General features: G+C 32.4%; 2 protein-coding genes across 3 annotated transcripts in view; both read left to right on the top strand.

Annotated features, from left to right (window-relative positions):
- The first annotated feature begins 2,086 nt into the window (after positions 1-2,086).
- LOC102602803 (PTI1-like tyrosine-protein kinase At3g15890) lies at positions 2,087-7,375 on the top strand. The gene is made up of 4 exons (XM_006364161.2): positions 2,087-2,590; positions 2,863-3,010; positions 6,087-6,349; positions 6,481-7,375. The coding sequence occupies exons 1-4, from the start codon at positions 2,547-2,549 to the stop codon at positions 7,127-7,129; spliced, it is 1,104 nt and encodes a 367-aa protein (XP_006364223.1). The 5' UTR covers positions 2,087-2,546; the 3' UTR covers positions 7,130-7,375.
- Positions 7,376-14,635: 7,260 nt separating this feature from the next.
- The window catches only part of LOC102602466 (topless-related protein 4), a 9,982-nt gene continuing 6,675 nt past the window's right edge, over positions 14,636-17,942 (top strand). For both annotated transcript variants that reach the window (XM_015303824.1, XM_006364160.2), the window contains exons 1-8: positions 14,636-14,753; positions 14,875-15,030; positions 15,132-15,311; positions 15,438-15,551; positions 16,836-16,994; positions 17,142-17,319; positions 17,450-17,570; positions 17,723-17,838. In XM_015303824.1, coding sequence (XP_015159310.1) covers positions 14,951-15,030; positions 15,132-15,311; positions 15,438-15,551; positions 16,836-16,994; positions 17,142-17,319; positions 17,450-17,570; positions 17,723-17,838 — 948 coding nt within the window. In that variant the 5' untranslated portion in view covers positions 14,636-14,753; positions 14,875-14,950. The remainder of the gene's footprint in view (positions 14,754-14,874; positions 15,031-15,131; positions 15,312-15,437; positions 15,552-16,835; positions 16,995-17,141; positions 17,320-17,449; positions 17,571-17,722; positions 17,839-17,942) is intronic.

Below are 17,942 nucleotides of genomic sequence, written 5' to 3'. Positions count from 1 at the left end.
TGAGGAAGTGACAAGAAGATTCTGAAAGCAATTAGAGAAGAAATGCATTACTTTTGGCTAAGAAATTTTCTTGCTGGACAAATTGAGGTTAAAATTTCATGACATGATCTTCATCAACATATTATTTAACTCTTACACATTATAAATTAGTAGATGATAAATATATCATTAACTTAAAAATTTATAAAGTTAGATTTAATTTTTTTCTTTTACTTTGTAATCTATACATAAAGTGATAGTGTTTTTTTTATATGATATGGGCTATATTAACAAATATTTTTTTAATGTTAATATATTTACATTCAAAAATTAGAAAAGTTTGTAATCGACAATTAGATTTTAAAAAAAATTTAAGCTATAAACATAATTAATTATGAAATAGGTGATTTTCAAAGTTTTGGAACTAATTTGAGAAAATATTTAAACTTGTATACATAAATACATGAAGATTTCATCCATTAATCTATTATATCATAGCTAAATTTGTAACGAGATCATATCATATTTTCATTTATTTAATTTGTCACTTTTTGAATCTTTTTCTCTCTTTTTAATAATATATCGTTTAAAGAGTCAAATGATATAAATTTCAATCAAAATTTAATTAATATATATTTTCTTAATCATATTGATACATGATACATGAATAAAATTGCAATTTATAATACTTTCTATATAGTTTTTGAATACTTAAATCTTAATTTTAAAATATCAGATTAATCTGATCTTATTTAACTTTGAAAAATAAGCTTAGAGAAAAACAGTATTAGTTGAATTAATTTTGGCCATAGGATAATAACTAACGTTTAATTTCTTTTCTTTTCATTGTTTTATTCTTAACGAAGGAAATTTTCGGAAAACAAATATTTCATATTATCTAATGAATGAAACAAGAAGATATAATAATAAAAAAAGTATTGTTCACCTAACTTTAATTTTAATGACAAACTTATATAATAAAGACTTCATGAATATTTATAATTACTTTTTTATGCATAAACATGAAAAGTTTTATCATATTTGTTTGGCAAAAAAATTATTTTAAAAAATCTTTTCTAAATTGATTAATGCACCGCGCGAAGTGCAGTTATGTTTTCTAGTTAATGAATAAATTCAATGGACAATCATGAATTTATAGTAACATTTTTGAGTTAGGCTTTTATGCTAAATGGCCAAAAAATTTAAAAATCTATAAAAAAAAATTTATTTAAAAATATATTGATCGTTTTTCAATTTTTTAATTAAAAGGTATTAAAGTTAAAAAGGTAAAAATGTTCAAAAAGATAAAATAACATGGGTAAAATATAATTCTGGCCATTTTTTTTTTCCTTTTGAGTTATTTGTCTAGTGAATGACATTTTGAGCTAATTGACTAATGACAAGGACATTTCTGAGTAAAAAATGGGACTAAGATTAAATTGATCTATTTTGAAAAATATATATATATTTTGTTTATCCTTTTCGCTACATAAAATTAACTTTTACATATTTCAGCAATGTTTTGTCTGGATAGATAGAAGAAAAAGTACAAAATAGAGATCACTTCTGTTCTTTGTATGCCATTACTTGTTTGGAATAATAATTAGGAATCGTTTAATAAAGTATACTAACAAATACTCTCTTTGTCCCTAATTACTTGTCCACTTTTGAATTGACACACATATTAAGAAAGCAATTATTGACATAGTGAGATTACCATTTTACCCCTATTAATTATGAAGTGAATGAATTAAAAACATAAAATTTTCAAGAAGTTTTACCTTTTTCAAAGTAATTAATTGAGGATATAATAGGTAAATTTTTTTGTCTTTTGTTAATTTATCAAAATAAATAAGTAATTTAGAATAACTAAAAAAATAAAAATAGATAAATAATTAGAAACAAAAGAAATTAGTTTAGTTTATCGGCCTAGAGCCACTCTTACATTTGAAAGTGTTGGAAGTAAAGGGAAGTACGATGATACGGTCTCATAGGCTACGTAGAAGGAAGCGTAATTAATGACAATAGACCCCTCTTTTCTTGTTTGGGCCCAGGCTTCGAGGGAAGTTTGAAAATATTGAGCGCTACTGCGTAAAACTAAGAAAACAAAAACATTAGTCCAAAGGTAAAATAGTGACTTAACCCTGCCATCATAATCTCCTTTTGCACGACATTCGCCCATTCTTCCCTCTCCCACCCACCCACCCCCAAAACACTTTCGGTTTCAACTGAAAGGAGAATTCAATAGAGTTGGATTGACTAAAAGCATCCCCATTTGGAATCTACTACTTTCTTTCTCTCTCTCTCTGTAGCTTTTTTGCAATCTTTGATTTGAAGGAAGTTTCTTCGCTGTAACGGAAATGGGGAAACTTTATTCTTATTGAGCTGTTAAGAGACAAAGAAATACTCAGATAAAGTGATTGCTGAGTGTAGTTCACGGTTTTTCTTCTTTTCTGCTATGGGGTTCTGAAGATTGATTTTTGATCGACTTGCTTATTTGATATACTCTTCTGTTAAGAAAGAGAAAGTTGAGTTTTGGGTGTTTCAAAATTCAAAATTCAAAAGCTATGGCCTTTTCGTCTATATTTTGCTGTGTCAAGGGTTCAGATCGGTACGTGTGTGCTAAATTCGTTCAAAGCTATTACCTTTAATTGCTCTCCTAATTTCTTGTAAATTTCACCTGGTATTGTTCTAATTAAGGTTTATGTTTAGCTATTTGTACATGTTTTATTACTTGAGTGTTCTGATTAGACACTGTTGCATTTGAATAATTTCTTTCTGTGAAAATTTCTAGTTGTGTTAATTTGGGGAATGCTGATAAACGAAGTTCAGGAACCTATTTTCCCCCTTTTTTGAATTGATTTTCGATTTGAAATGATACAGAAAGGGGAAAGCGAAGAAGCAGCCATCATGGAGGGTTTTTTCTCTGAAAGAGTTGCACTCTGCTACAAATAATTTTAACTATGATAACAAGCTTGGAGAAGGTGGTTTTGGAAGTGTTTACTGGGGGCAGCTATGGGATGGATCTCAGGTAATTCACATCTATAATATTGAATGTTTTGTTTTAGATTAAAAAATGTACTATATGTCTTTTCCTCACCCTAAGGAGGTGTGATGTAGGCAGTCTACCCTTACTCAGACATCAGGGACTCATTCCAGGGATCCAACCCATGACTATAGGTCGGTCACATGGTGACAACTTTATGTTGCTTCTAGGCTCCCCTTCTCCTTGTTAACTGATTGGAGCAATTATATGAAAAATTCTGTAGAGCTGCTGGAACACTATTGGTATACTTGAGTATATTCATATAGCTTTTGAAAATTCAGAATTAATTGCCCATATAAAGAGTTGGATCATGGTCATTCACTTGGATTTAGGGATCTCAGAGGAAGCTTTTCAAGGTAGTTGGTCGAGAATTTGTGATAGTAATTATGACTGTTAAATGATATAAAAGGTTCTAAAGCCCTAGCTGGTAAAGAGATGAATCTTGAAGATCGTTTGGATTTTCTTTAAGAGGTTTCTTAGGTCTCTGATTCCATGGTAGATACTTTGAAAGGAGGTTTAGAAAAACATTTAATGGTTTTTTGGTAGGAAACCTCTATAATTTTTGTATAGTTAGTTCCAATCCAACAACAAGTTTTTCTGAAATGGGGCGCAGTCTCAGCCTCAATGGACAGGCATCTTCAAAGTTACTGACAGCCTTTTCAGCCCCTCCCAAATGGACAGGAAGAAGAGATTAGACTGGAATTTACATTTTTCACTTGGGTAAATCTGGATTACTTAGTAAATAACTTCCCCTCTCTCCTTCACAAGACCAAACATAAGATAAAGGACCTATGACTACGGAGGAACACTGTCTGATGTCATCAGCAAACACCATCTGTTGTTACCATTCTTCTCTCAAATGTATGTTTGCTACTTGAGTCACAACTCACTACAATATCAGAGTTACTTCACAGTTTATTCTCAAACGGCAGTGGCATTAGTAGTCAAAAGTTCCTCTATTCAAAAATGGTTGTTCATTCCCTTTCCTCGTTTCTACAATATGTTTATTTGAACCACTTTTGCATTTTTCAGATCATAAATGATACATAAAGTAAAGGAAAATGTGGATTTGTTGTCCATCATCTAATGCAATGCTAAAAGATGGCATGCGTGCAGTAGGCATGGTATTAGAACTTCAGATATTGTTAAACAGGTTAAGAGACATTCCTTGACTCTCCGAGTTACAATTTGTACACACTATTGTGATTTTACTGGGTTTGATATTCTTAACTTAGAAATTAAGCTAAAAGAATGATGTGCATAAGAGCATCTTTCCACTTCTAACCAACTCAGAGTTTTGTATTTTCAATAATTGGTGCTTAAGAATACATGAGCATGGCCTCCATAGGGATTCAAACCACATTTTTGTTGGAGGCTGCATGTAAGCTATTATGCTGATTTTTCATTGCAGTGTGAAAACTTATATGAAGGATCTCTTCTTTTTCCCTTTTTCACTTACTTCAACCCAAAAGGGAAATGGATCTCTTCTTTGTTTGATTCACTGGCCTTCTTGCTTATAGAGATAACAAAACACATCTAACTGTGTCTTTGAAATGTAGTTTTTATTTTCTGTGATCCAATTAATTTGGGATTGAGTGGTGATTAGTTGATTGATAATTTGGTCCGAATTTGAACTAGAAGTAGTCCAATTCAGCTGAAAGTGTAGGGTTTGTTTATGTGAAATGTGTGATACCATTGTTTGCATCCTAATAATGGCAAGATTAGTTGAATTCTCGTCATTTGCCTAATCCGGGTGGGTGAAGTTACCACATACCTGAGCTTGGTCGGAGGTAGTAGGTGTCTGAGGATTAGTCAAGGTGGTTTCCTTGACAGTACCTTTATTTTGTGGTGGGGGTTTGTGGGGGAGGCGAGACAGTGTTAGGAAATTCCAATTTTCTCTTGCTTACATTACTTCATGTCAGAAACAACCTCTCTGGCTCTCTACCTCTGAGATAGGGGTAAGCACTGCGTACATTGTACCCTCCTCAGTCCCCACTCTGTGGTACTACACTGGGTATGTTGTTGTTGTTGTATTAGTTTATGGTATTAAATTTAAATCCATTGTCTGGCACTAAACATTCTTAAAACTTAGCTTTATAAGATAACTGTCTTCACTGCCTGATTCTCCCTTCCGTGAACCTTATACTTGACCAGTTTGTTAGGTTAAGTAACTCTTTTCAGTTTATAAATCGGTTTGGGATCTGTTATGATTCTTTCGTACTGTAGTTTGATAATAACTTGCAATTCTGAATGGAATATCAGTTTATATTTCTTTGCCATATATTCCTCATTTAGGGATATTGATTCTTTAGATTTCTGTGCAAAAGTCCATCACTGTTTCACCTCTTTCCTATCTCACTACTTCTCTAATCTGATTTACTGGTTTCTTGTTGGTACTGCTTTTGTTAAGACTCTCTAAAGCTACTATCTATCTTCCAGAAAGTAGTAATCTCAAAACTGAGTCTAATTTCCATTTTTTTGCTGTAACAAATGTTTTATAAATGGAACGTATCATTCTAAAGCTTGAAGAATTTTTTTAATTATCTGCTGAATCCATGACATCTGGGTTTTAGAGATAATAACTGTATATATTCTAATACCACCCTGGGGGCAATGGACATGCCTGGGTTTTGTTGAAAGGAAGGGGCCAAATCCCCCCCGCCCCCCCCTCCCGGGAACAAAAGGGGGAAAAGATAAAGTGAAAAAAATAAAGAAGATACTTCTGCTGAAACCATGACATGGAATGCTTCTGTTGGAAAAAGTTGGTGGACAGTGATGTAGGCACGTTTAGAAGAAAGCTGACAGTGGCCGTGAATAGGAATATGTGCAAGTTGTATGTTCATTTATGTGCTTTTGCTTGCTTGTCTTCAAAAGATTCATTTCTTGAACTAACAATGTGTTACAGTGAGTTGTAAGAAAGACTGGCAAAATATCTTTAAAGTGAAAAGACATCACATGCCACTGAAGTTAGAGTCCTTCCATACAATGTGTTACAGTGAGTTGTAGAACTTCACCTACTGATTATAGGGTTGTGCTTTCCTTAATGAATACATATTTTCAGATAGCGGTCAAAAGGCTTAAGGTGTGGAGCAACAAAGCCGAGATGGAATTTGCTGTTGAAGTTGAAATTCTGGCTAGAGTACGACACAAAAATCTGCTAAGTTTACGTGGTTACTGTGCAGAAGGCCAGGAACGTCTGATTGTATATGACTACATGCCTAATTTAAGCTTGCTTTCTCATCTTCACGGCCAGCATTCTGCTGAAAGCCTTCTAGATTGGAAACGACGAATGAATGTTGCAATTGGATCAGCTGAGGGAATTGCGTAAGCATTTAACATCCTGGATCCTTCTTTCTGACTCCCTTCCCCCCACCCCACTATCCTTCTAGAGCCTCTGGGGTGTTACAGGGTCTTATGTTAACTCTTCATTTGCTTAACTCTAATGTGTATGACAGCTATCTACACCACCATGCGACCCCACATATCATCCACAGAGACATCAAAGCAAGCAATGTGCTGCTCGATTCTGATTTCCAAGCCCAAGTTGCTGATTTTGGATTTGCAAAGTTCATCCCAGATGGTGCAACACATGTAACCACTAGAGTAAAAGGCACTCTAGGCTATCTTGCACCAGAATATGCTATGTTAGGGAAGGCATCGGAGAGCTGTGACGTCTACAGCTTTGGTATTCTTTTGCTAGAGCTTGCTAGCGGCAAGAAACCGATTGAGAAGGTCGATTTAACTGTGAAACGCACAATCACTGATTGGGCTCTACCGCTTGTGTGTGAAGGGAAGTTGAGTGAACTTGCAGACCCAAGGTTGAGTGGGAACTACGTGGAGGAAGAATTGAAAAGACTGGTTCTTGTGGCTCTCGTTTGTGCTCAAAATCGACCTGAGAAGAGACCAACAATGCTTGACGTTATCGAGCTACTGAAAGGAGAAGCAAAAGAGAAATTCACAGCTTTGGAAAATGATGAAATGTTCAAGATTCCTCCAGTAGTGGATGATGATGTTTTGTCAGGAACAGAAGGCAATGCAGACTCTACTGCTTCAGAGGAAAAAGAACCAAAACCAGAAATTGAAAAGATAGAGGTACAAGCTTAAGAGAATGTGGGTAATTGATTGTGGCTTGTTCATATTGAATTTGTGTAGGACTTAATGTATTTTTCGGAGAAGAAATACTGATATCCATTACATGGAACGACAGGTACTTTTCTTTTTTGAATATTGGGTTGTGCAGGAATGGATGTTATTGTTCTGCTCGTCTTTCGTGTGATTTTCTCGTGTAATATGTTGGAACACAAGAAATGAAAACTGTTTATATGCTGAATGGTGTTTGGTTGAAGTTGGACTTTGTACCTTGGCCTCTGTCCAAATATACACATTGTTATAATGGCAGTGTTAGGCCATAAGTTATGTTGAATATTCCTTTGAACAATTTAATTTGCCAAAGCTTGTTGGATTTGAGCTATTCAATTGATTCCCATCTTCATGAATCAAGTTTAATTTTATTTTTTTTTCAAAACAATTTCGCATTTGATCAAGTTTTTGGACGTTCCGTGATTGAACCAAGTAGTGGCACTTTCAAGATATCACCTTGAAATGCACAAAAAAGTATTTTTATTCGGTTTGACTTCAACATAGATCTCGTCTTTTTTGTCATCCGTATGTTCTCCACATCAGTACTCTTTTTTATTTATTTATATATCTTCTTTTCCACATTACCCCATCTCATTATTTTTTATTTTATTTTTGCTCTCTTGATGACTCGAACTCACAACCTTAAAGTTGAAAGTGAGAGATACTTACCATCCGAGCAACTCTATCTTGTCACTCCACATCAGTACTTAGTTGCTACTCTTGAGGAGAGAAAATTACCAGTAGTATTTCTTTTAAATTACATTTTTAAAACTAATACAATTTTCAAATTTCATTTAAAAACTTTTATTCTTTGCTAGCATTTGACCATAAATTTTGGATTAAACTTTGAAAAATTATCTTCAAGAATTTATTTGACTATGAAATTTGATTTGATTTCGAAGATTTATGTTCAAAATAATTTAGGAGAAATTTTACTTCCACTTACAAAAACTTTAATTTTTTTAAAAGTAAAATGCATGTCCAAACATAACTTCAAGTTTCAAATATGACAACTTCAATAACTCAAATTTTGAAGTTGAAACTTCAAAATTTATGGCCAAACAGGACCAAACAAATATTCCATCTTTATTTCTTATCTTACCCCGTTTGGACATGATTTGAAATCAGATTGAATTGAAGTTGAAGTTTTGTTTGAACGGTTGCAAAAACTAGCAGAATTTTCCAAATTCTTATACGTTCAATTTTACCAAATAAGCAAATATCAGAATATTTTAATTGTTGCAATGTTAAATCACATATCTCAATGTTCTTTTTATAAATAAATATTTATGATTACAAACTTTTAAATACATATAATTTTGTAAAATTCCGCTAATCAACAATAATAATAACTTACTATTCTTTAATATAATCTTTTCAGATAAACAATTTCTTCACGCCGAATAGATTTGTGTTTTTCCTCTTCTTCTTTTTTTGTATGTACAAGAGACAACAGCCTGTGTGGTGGTGTCGTGGTGTAATAAGTTCGTCACGGGTTCGACTAATTAGATTTGAAATACAAAGCATGTAAACTTTATAAAAATATTTTTTAATTAACAGATGGACCTAAAAAGTCAATTATTGCTTTGACCCGCATATTGTATGTAGTGTATGTATTAATTTGCTACTATCAATTATTGCTATTATAATTAACTATATTTCTCTTTAGACAGGGTGTCATTTGTGGATTAATGCACTCACATTTCTTAACTTCTAACGCCCAAATCAAATATATAGAGTACAAAAATAAAAAGTGTGCACTCGTGGAATTTAAAAAGCTCTTCGTCATTTCATTTTACTTAATTCTTATATCAAAATAAATATTTTCTTTTATTTATTTATTTAATTAATTATAAGGATTTTATTATTAATTTTAATATTATTTTTAGTATTAAATAATTATATAAATTAATAATAAAATTTAAAATTCCAACACATTATTAGCTAGCGTTTTGTGATAGATTTTCAAATATTCTTGGCAAATATTATTTGAGTGAAATTTCACCATGTGTTTGGTCATAGTATTTGGAAAACATATTTCACTTTTTTAGAAAAATATGATTTATATCCATAAGTTTTAAAAACTATCAAAACTAACCATAAGTTTGTATTACAAGTCAATTGGATCTTCGTTGCAACAAATAACAGGTATTGTTCATGACACTGGAGCAATGTGATAGTTTGGAGTGAGTGCAACAAGCATCATTCCATACATCGTGAAGTAGACAAAGCACATGACTTTGTTACCCTGAGCCGATTGTTCATCATTTTCATCAACAACCATATCATCACTTTCATATTCACTGAATACTTCATCACTATTTTGGTGTTCACGTAAAAATATATGTAATACAACGCAAACAACTACCATAGAGAGTGTTTTTGTAAAAGGTAAAAGTTTGGTGTAAAATTTCAATTTTTAAAAGATCCTAAATAATGAGATTTGACCCAAAATACTAGAAAAAACTAGTATTTGAGAATTTGGGATATTTATCAAATAATGGACAAATTGTATGGACCAAACACTTATTTTGCCAATTTTTTTCCCAAATATTACTTGAGAAATCTATGACCAAACGGGTCCTAGTTTAGCTTAGTAAAATTTTCCCTTTGTTTGGGAAAATTAAATTCATAAAATGAATTGGCTTTGTGGATATTCTCAATATTTGGAGCTAATTTTGTCAGACATATGAGAATTTAAAGGCACGTTGACAGCTCTTTTATCGTACTAATTTTATTTATTTTTCAAGTAAAAGATAACACTGACAAAAGTATAGAATTAGTGAATTTGATGATTTTGTATTTTTGTAGAACAATGAACTAGTACCCTCCTCTCCTATTATTAAAATTAAAAATACTTATTTTAAATTATTTGTCAATTTATAAAATTAATTTAATTTATTCTAGCCTGCCCTTATTTTTTATTCTTTTTTCAAAGTATAAAAATTCTGAAGTTTCAAAAAAAGTTCCTTTCATCGTTAATTTTGATATTGATGGAATGTATTAAAAAAATCAAAGGGTAAATTGGTAAAAAAAAGGCTCTTTTTATATATGAACTTCGAAAATAATTTTCATGAGTTTTTTTACTTATTACTCCCTCCATTCACTTTTACTAGTCACATTTTGACTTGACACACTTATTGAGAAAATAATTAATCATATAGGTATTTAATACTGAGGGTAAAACATGAAAAAAAGTTATTGTCTTTTCTTGATATGCCAACAAGTAAAAATGAAAATCTATTTTAAAAATAAGTAACAATTAAAATTTTACCCTGTATTGCTCTGTTAAGTTTTTCTTTTTCAATTTATTCAATGTTTCTTCAAAATTGTAAGCGTGACAAAAAAAAAAGTACTTTTTGATGTTCCAAATATAAAAGAGAAAAAATATAAAGTAACACTTAAAGTTGTCTTGAATTTTCAAAAAGACATCTCAATTATGTGAGTGCCCTATTACCCCCTAAACTATTTTGAATTGATATTTTTACATTATTTTTCGATCAGTCCCAAATTTGTGACACGTGTTTACTTAATTTAAATATTCTTTTTCATTTTAAATTTTTCTTTATTCTTTCTCTCTCTCTTACTTTTTGACTTATTTTATTTTTTATTACTTTAAAAATAATTTCATCTTAAATTTCACTTTACCTTCCACCCTCACCCCACCCCCACTTCAAGCTAAGCCTCTCCCACAACAACCAAATTCATGTTGAGTTTAATCCAAGAGTACATAAGATTTTGAATACTAGAGATATCTTTGTTCATATAGACAATGTTGCTCCAACAATTTTTATCAAGTTAGCATTTGAAGCATTTGTTTATAATGATTCCGAAATTTCAAATCAAGAAATCACTCTATAGTACGCTTTATTTTTTAATCCGAAAAATATTTCTAGATGGGGTGCTGCACCAGAGGCGTTTGGAAGAGAAAATGAGATTAGCTTGAGTGGACAAAAATTTGATATATGAGTTTACCAAATTGTTCGAAATGTAAAAAAATATTTAAATAAAGTTTTAAAATTGAAGAGAGTTAAACTAATAGTAGTAAAAGAAGAAGGATGGAGCTATGGTAAATTGGTGACATTGAAAGTGAGGAGCTTTAATGAAGATGACAATGAATTTTTGAAAAAGAAAGAAGAGAAAATAATAAAGAAAAAAAAAGATAAAATAATAAAAAAAACAAGAAATTATATTTTATAACAAAATACTTGTAAAAATAAAATTATATTCTTTATTTTAGGTTGTTCACGTTCTTTATGGAGATTGCATACACTCTCTATGCCAAGTGAACATAAAATGATGTAATAATATCAGTTCAAAATTGTTTAGTGAGGTAATAGGACACTCGCATAGTAAGGTGTCTTTTTGAAAATTTGATACAACTTCAAATGTCACTTTATGTCTTTTCTCAATATAAAATAATACACACAAAATTAGTTTATATATTGTTTGGCTTTTTGCGAGCGCTTAGTTTGGAATTAATAGCAGAGAATAATTTGCAATATTTTTAGTTTAAAAACTTGGCCAGAGAAGAAAGAATCAAGTATCTGACTGAGACTATTAATTAGATTATTATTGAAATAATTTAATTTCAAGTAATAGAGTAGCACTTGTCCCATGATAAACTAATTTAAATAAAGATTACGAAGTTATTGATATTTTATTACTCTAATATGAAATTTTATTTTAAACGTTATCAATAACAATTCAGTTTTTAATACCTAAATCAGTTTGAGAAATTTTAATTTACATTCGAAATTCCTTGTCCTGCCCCATTTATAATTTTTGAAAAATGTATTTTAATCTTTCATGTTCTGCCCTAACCAATAGCTTTTGTCTTGCGTTATTATAATTTTTATTTGCGAAATTTGTTTTCCTCGTGTCAACTAAGAAAGACATTTTCTAAAAAAGAATTTATTTCGTAGAAAAAAGGTATTTCCAAAAGAATTGATCGAGTAAATATAAAAAAATCAAAATATTTTCAAATTCTCTTGTATTGATGCTAAAATATTTTTTGTTTTATAATATGTCTCAATCTTAAATGAGTGGGACCTAGTATATATGTGAACTACTAACCATATTTATTTTCCTTTTCAGCTCAATCTAAACTATCGTTATTGTTTCAATGGTAAACACTCATGAGAAACTTCTATTGGAAGCGTAATGTTAGGTAAAAAATGCATATATTTAACTATTATGAAGACCTCCTATGCGTTCTTTTACCATAATTTGATCATTATTAGTATCGTTATATGCTTATTATGTGTGTTTCTTTGCATAGCAGATATGTTCGAAGGGAAAATAGACTTGTTATGGAGCTTTGAAGTCTGAGTAAAAGCCCATTGAAATGATCAAAAACGCATTCGATAGTCGTTGAGCTAAAAGAACTTAGAAAATGAACAAGAACTTGAGAGTGCAATAATAGGTCGTGCGCGAAGCGGCCACGCTATCAGGCCCGTTCCACGCCAGTTGAAGGAAACCAAGAAAATTAGCAAATAGTGGCTTCTGGAAAATTGGCCGTGCTCGGAGCGTGCCACGATATCTGGCCCGCTTAGCGTACGACCAAAATATGGCCAAGTGCGAATTGTTTTGGTTGAAGGGGATTTTTGTTCACAAATTAAATACATGTTGTATAAATAGTGTATTAACTCGATGACCTAAAGGAGAAGGCCGTTTTGGGTGGAGTTTTGACCTAATGAGAGAGTAGGAGCCCCTGCGGATCAAGGAAATGATTCGACAACAAGTTTTTCCTTTCTTCTTCCTATTTCATTATTTGTTATGAAATTTAGTATTGTGTTTTCACATACTTTTACGAGTAGCTATTCTTCTATCTAGAGTTTTGATGGAACATTTTGTTGGATGAATTCTTGTTAAGTTTTATATAATTGAGTCATTTTTTTTATATAATTGTTCAACTACATAGTGATTTGTAGTGAATTGACTGGCTAGCAATTAACGATGCCGTTATATCTTGTTGTTCTCAAGAGAGTTTATGAGATAGGTTTTAGTTGAAGAACGTCACTTCGAAGTATTAAGAGATTAGTGACTGAGATTTAAAAGTGGAAGTTACAGATAACGAAGCTTTGATGCAATTTAAGTAGATAGATTAATCGGTTAATTAACCAGGGTTCATTAGAGAGAATAACGATAATAAATTACTACAGTTGGTCAAGATATATTTGTAGTAAGGGGAGATTCATGATTGATACTCCCTCTGTTCCTAATTACTTGTCCATTTTTCCTTTTATAGTTGTCCCTAATTACTTGTCCATTTTGACAAATCAAGAAAGGACAATTTTTTTTTACCTATTATACCGTCAATTAAATGATTAATTACTTTGAAAAATATAGAACTTTTCATCCACTTCATAATTAATAGGGGTAAAATGGTAAACTCACTATGTCATTAATTGTTTTCTTAATTGATGCATCAATTCAAAAGTGGACAAGTAATTAGGAACATAGTGAGTATTATAGAATCCGACAATCGGGGAAATCATAACTCTAGGACTCCCTTTAATCTTGAAGTCAACCCATTTTTTTAGTTGATAATTTTTGTTGCCTCATTAATATTTGTTAGAAATAAGAATTTTAATATTTGAAATTAAATAAATGTTCAAACCTATTTTCTTAGTGATATTTAATAGTCATAACTAAACCTTAGTTCTCTGAGAGATTAGACTTCGGACTTAAAAATCGAATTGTATTTGCATCGACCTCTTATCATTTTTAGGACGAGTTTTGGGCGTGATCAGTGCACTACTCTCAGAATGAGCCTTGTTCAAAATTTAGTTTGGACTGCAATACAGACAACAAACCTCACGCGAGAAACCCAAAAAAAATAATTAAGTATTTAAAATTGTTATTTTAAAAATCTAAATCTCATAGAATTAAAATTTCGACTTTTGACTTCGATTCTTACCAGATGTACTATCACTTTTACCAACCATAATGTCAAAAACATTTATTTGTTGAATTTTTTTTCAAATACTTGTATGTTAATCTATAGTCTATACATAGTAAATCATCCTTAAATAGAAGCTAATAATTGAAGAAAAGCAGGGACCACCTATTTATCAGTAGATCGAATTATTAAAGCACATTTAAGAATGGTGCTTTGGTCGCTGTACCTTATTCTTTTTCTCTAACACGCAAAACTTACAACTGATAAGTAGTGTTACTTATCATCAGATCCACTTATCGTATAATGGAATCCAATCCTGATATGTAGATTCACTTATCATTATGATAATGACTCTTCTACTTATCACCACTTTCGCATTGCGACGTGGCGATCTGTTGCATTTGTTCAAAAGTCGACGCGTTTAATGGACCAAAATTTATAGTGAGATCGTGTAGTTCACGAGTTAGGGAGGCGCGTAAGGAACATTCTCCGTCATGCTTTTTCCATTTTTCTTTTATCTTTTTTTGGTTATATAAATAAATGCAGTGGGGAGAGTGAAAGAAGAAGCACAAAATTAGATTAGAAAGAGAAAGAAAGAAGAGGAAAAGGAAAAAGACGGAGGCCCACCGCAAAAGCCCAAAAAAACCTCACCTTCTTCATCGTCTTTGTTGTTTATGTTCTTCTGTAAGTTCCGATCTAGAAGTTTTTATTGTTGAATTTTCAGGTATAATTTTGATGTTTGTGTTGGTTTGATTGTTGTGCTGTGGTTTAATTTCAGTGCATGTTTTTTTTTTTTGATTTGAAGCGATCGGTTGTGAAAACCCTAAATTGAGGTCGGTGATTGAGGGATTGTGGTGGATCTGTTTTGATCAGTCAACGTGATGACTTCTTTGAGCAGAGAGCTGGTGTTTTTGATACTCCAGTTCTTAGATGAAGAGAAGTTCAAGGAAACTGTGCACAAGTAAAGGCTTTTTTTAAAAATGATTTTTGTATTCGTGATTTTATCTTGTAAAGATTGTTTTTTGTTTGATGTTTCTGTTTATTTTTTAATCGATGATGAAGGTTGGAGAAGGAGTCAGGTTTCTTCTTCAACATGAGGTATTTTGAGGACTCAGTTACTAATGGAGAGTGGGATGAGGTGGAGAAGTATTTATCTGGGTTTACTAAGGTAGATGATAATCGGTACTCAATGAAAATATTTTTTGAGATCCGAAAACAGAAGTATCTGGAAGCACTTGACAGGTACTTTAGGCAGTTTCATTTCTGTGCTTCTTTTTTATTATTTTGGGACCTCATTTGTCATTTTGGTTTTTAGCCGTTTAGGTTGGTTTGATTTGGGTGATTTTATTTTTTTCTTTTTTGTTGCAGGCATGATCAAGCTAAGGCTGTGGAGATTCTAGTGAAGGATCTGAAAGTATTTTCCACATTTAACGAAGAGTTGTTCAAGGAAATAACGCTCCTCTTGACATTGCAGAATTTTAGGTATAGAATTTGTATGTTGAATAATTTAGAGGGTAGTGGTTGTTAAATTTAAGATGCTAGCATTCATGATTTGGTGTGTTGTTTTCTTTGGTTGAGAAATTTAGTATTGTTTGAGAAAAAATGTGTGTTCAGCACGAATGCAGAACCACAGTTTTTAGTGTAGTCTGTTGTTTGTTGGTTTGGTATATAAATCGCTATAGGAAAGTGAGTTTGTTGTTAAGTGGACAATTCTCTGCACATCAGTAGTTTTTCACTTGACACAAAATACTCTAGAAGTCGGTACACTATATGAATGCGGATCTACAAGTCTATATGTCATCACCTAAATCTTAGGATTCTAGATATGCAAAGGATTACAAGTATGGGTTTCGAGATTTGGCTATAAATGTATAGTACTACATAGATAAGTCATATTCAATCATTAGTGAAGTCATTGAACTAAAACTAGTATAACTACATTCTTCTTGAATACCTAGTAAGATATCTCATACATTAGCAAAATGTTCTAAAACTTATGTGAATATTTATATTCTCACTGACACACATGTTTACCCATAAAATGGAAACCAAAAGGCCAACAAACCTATAGTTCTTGGTCATTGTAGTATTCAAAGCACCCAAGATATGTTGACCAAGTCCAATGTTTATCCCACACCCACACCAACATCATCTTGAATCGACATGGTGCTGCAAGGGAATTTGAAGGATCCGTGCAACATAAATTTAGAAGATCTGGCTATCGTTTCCTTTATTCGGTCTCTCTTTTATTTGCTTTAAAGCCAAAGGGTTGTCCCTTTGCTTAAATGAATTTGAAAAGAGGATCTTTAAGAATCTGATTGCTACTATTCATCAGCTACTCGCAAAGATTACACAAGGAGTTCATTTCTTGCTTTGCACGGGAGGTCTAATTTTGCCTACGTCTAACTCGAGATGGAAGGTTGCTAGGTTTATTTCTATTAAGTGATTTTTCTCTGTTGTCTCTATGGAATTGTCAAAATTACTTTGTACTTGTGATATATATGCTGACGTTCTTGGGAGCTTGCACTTTTGCTCGACAAAGTTGTATAAATAAAAACATGATGCCTAATTAGGAAGAGAAAATATTTCTTCTTTCTCCTATTTGTAAGGTTACCATATCAATATGCCAGTATCTCTCTGCCTTTAGTTTGTTACCGCGGTGCAGGAAATTATCTGTTGGTGAGCAGTTGGTTACATTCTTTTCCTTCCAGTCTATCTTGTTCATTTCATGATAAAAAATTTATGGTGGAAAATATGTAATGTTAGGGAGAATGAACAGCTTTCAAAGTATGGAGATACCAAGTCTGCTAGGGCTATAATGCTTGTTGAGTTAAAAAAATTGATCGAGGCCAATCCTCTTTTCCGTGAGAAGCTTCAGTTTCCTAGCTTAAAGAACTCAAGGCTGCGGACATTGATAAACCAGAGGTGACCAAGGAACACATTTATTAATATTCTTTTACTCTGTGTTTCTCGGCAACAGGAATGTGTTTTTTCTTCTGGCCGAGTTTAAATCCTTTTTCTGTTTACACCATTGTATGTTTATTATTATTATTTCTTTCTATTATCTTGCAGTTTAAATTGGCAGCATCAGCTATGCAAGAATCCAAAGCCCAATCCTGATATAAAAACACTCTTTGTTGACCATGCTTGTGGGCAACCAAATGGTGCTCGGGCTCCTTCGCCAGTTGCTAATCCAATAATTGGTTCTATGCCTAAAGTAGGTGGTTTTCCACCTATAGGCGCCCATGGAGTATGTGTTCTTTGAAATTACTACCTCCTTTCTTTCTTAGTTTCTCCCTATTTAAAAAGTAAATGTAAGCTCGCTGAGTATATTATTTAAATTTGTTGTTGAAATTACTGTTGTTTCTTTGCCTGAAAAGCCATTCCAGCCAGCACAAGCACCTATTGCTTCGCTTGGAGGATGGATGACCAATCCTCCCTCTATGCCACACCAAGCTATTTCAGGAGGACCAATAGGCTTAAGCCCTCCTACTAATGCTGGTAATTTTGCTTTTCCTACTAATGAATGTCATTTGACTGTTACCTTTTCCTATTTCTATATCAGTGTTAACATCTAATTTCATGTTCTTTAATTCTCCTGTTCTTCCCTCTGGCTGATTTTTTGGCTTCTTTCGTGTGTTGCAATACGATAGCATCCATGCTAAAGCACCCTAGGACCCCTCCTGCTACTAATGCTGCATTGGACTACCAAACTGCCGATTCTGAGCATGTACTGAAGAGGCCAAGACCCTTTGGGATGTCAGAGGAGGTACATAATATGCCATTTACACTCACTCTCTCTCTCTGTTTGGTTTTGTTTTCGTGTGTGTGTGGGGGGGGGGGGGGGTTTACCTTTTTTTTCTTTTGGGTGGT

This window comes from Solanum tuberosum, unplaced genomic scaffold (assembly GCF_000226075.1).
Source record: "Solanum tuberosum cultivar DM 1-3 516 R44 unplaced genomic scaffold, SolTub_3.0 scf00482, whole genome shotgun sequence".
NCBI lineage: Eukaryota > Viridiplantae > Streptophyta > Magnoliopsida > Solanales > Solanaceae > Solanum > Solanum tuberosum.
This window is presented reverse-complemented; position numbering and strand designations above follow the sequence as displayed.

Coding starts and splice junctions, on each gene's coding strand:
- LOC102602803 (XM_006364161.2), top strand. CDS start 2,547: ATGGCCTTTTCGTCTATATTTTGCTGTGTCAAGGGTTCAGATCG. Junction 2,591..2,862: donor TGTGTCAAGGGTTCAGATCG/GTACGTGTGTGC, acceptor GAAATGATACAG/AAAGGGGAAAGCGAAGAAGC. Junction 6,350..6,480: donor GGATCAGCTGAGGGAATTGC/GTAAGCATTTAA, acceptor TGTGTATGACAG/CTATCTACACCACCATGCGA.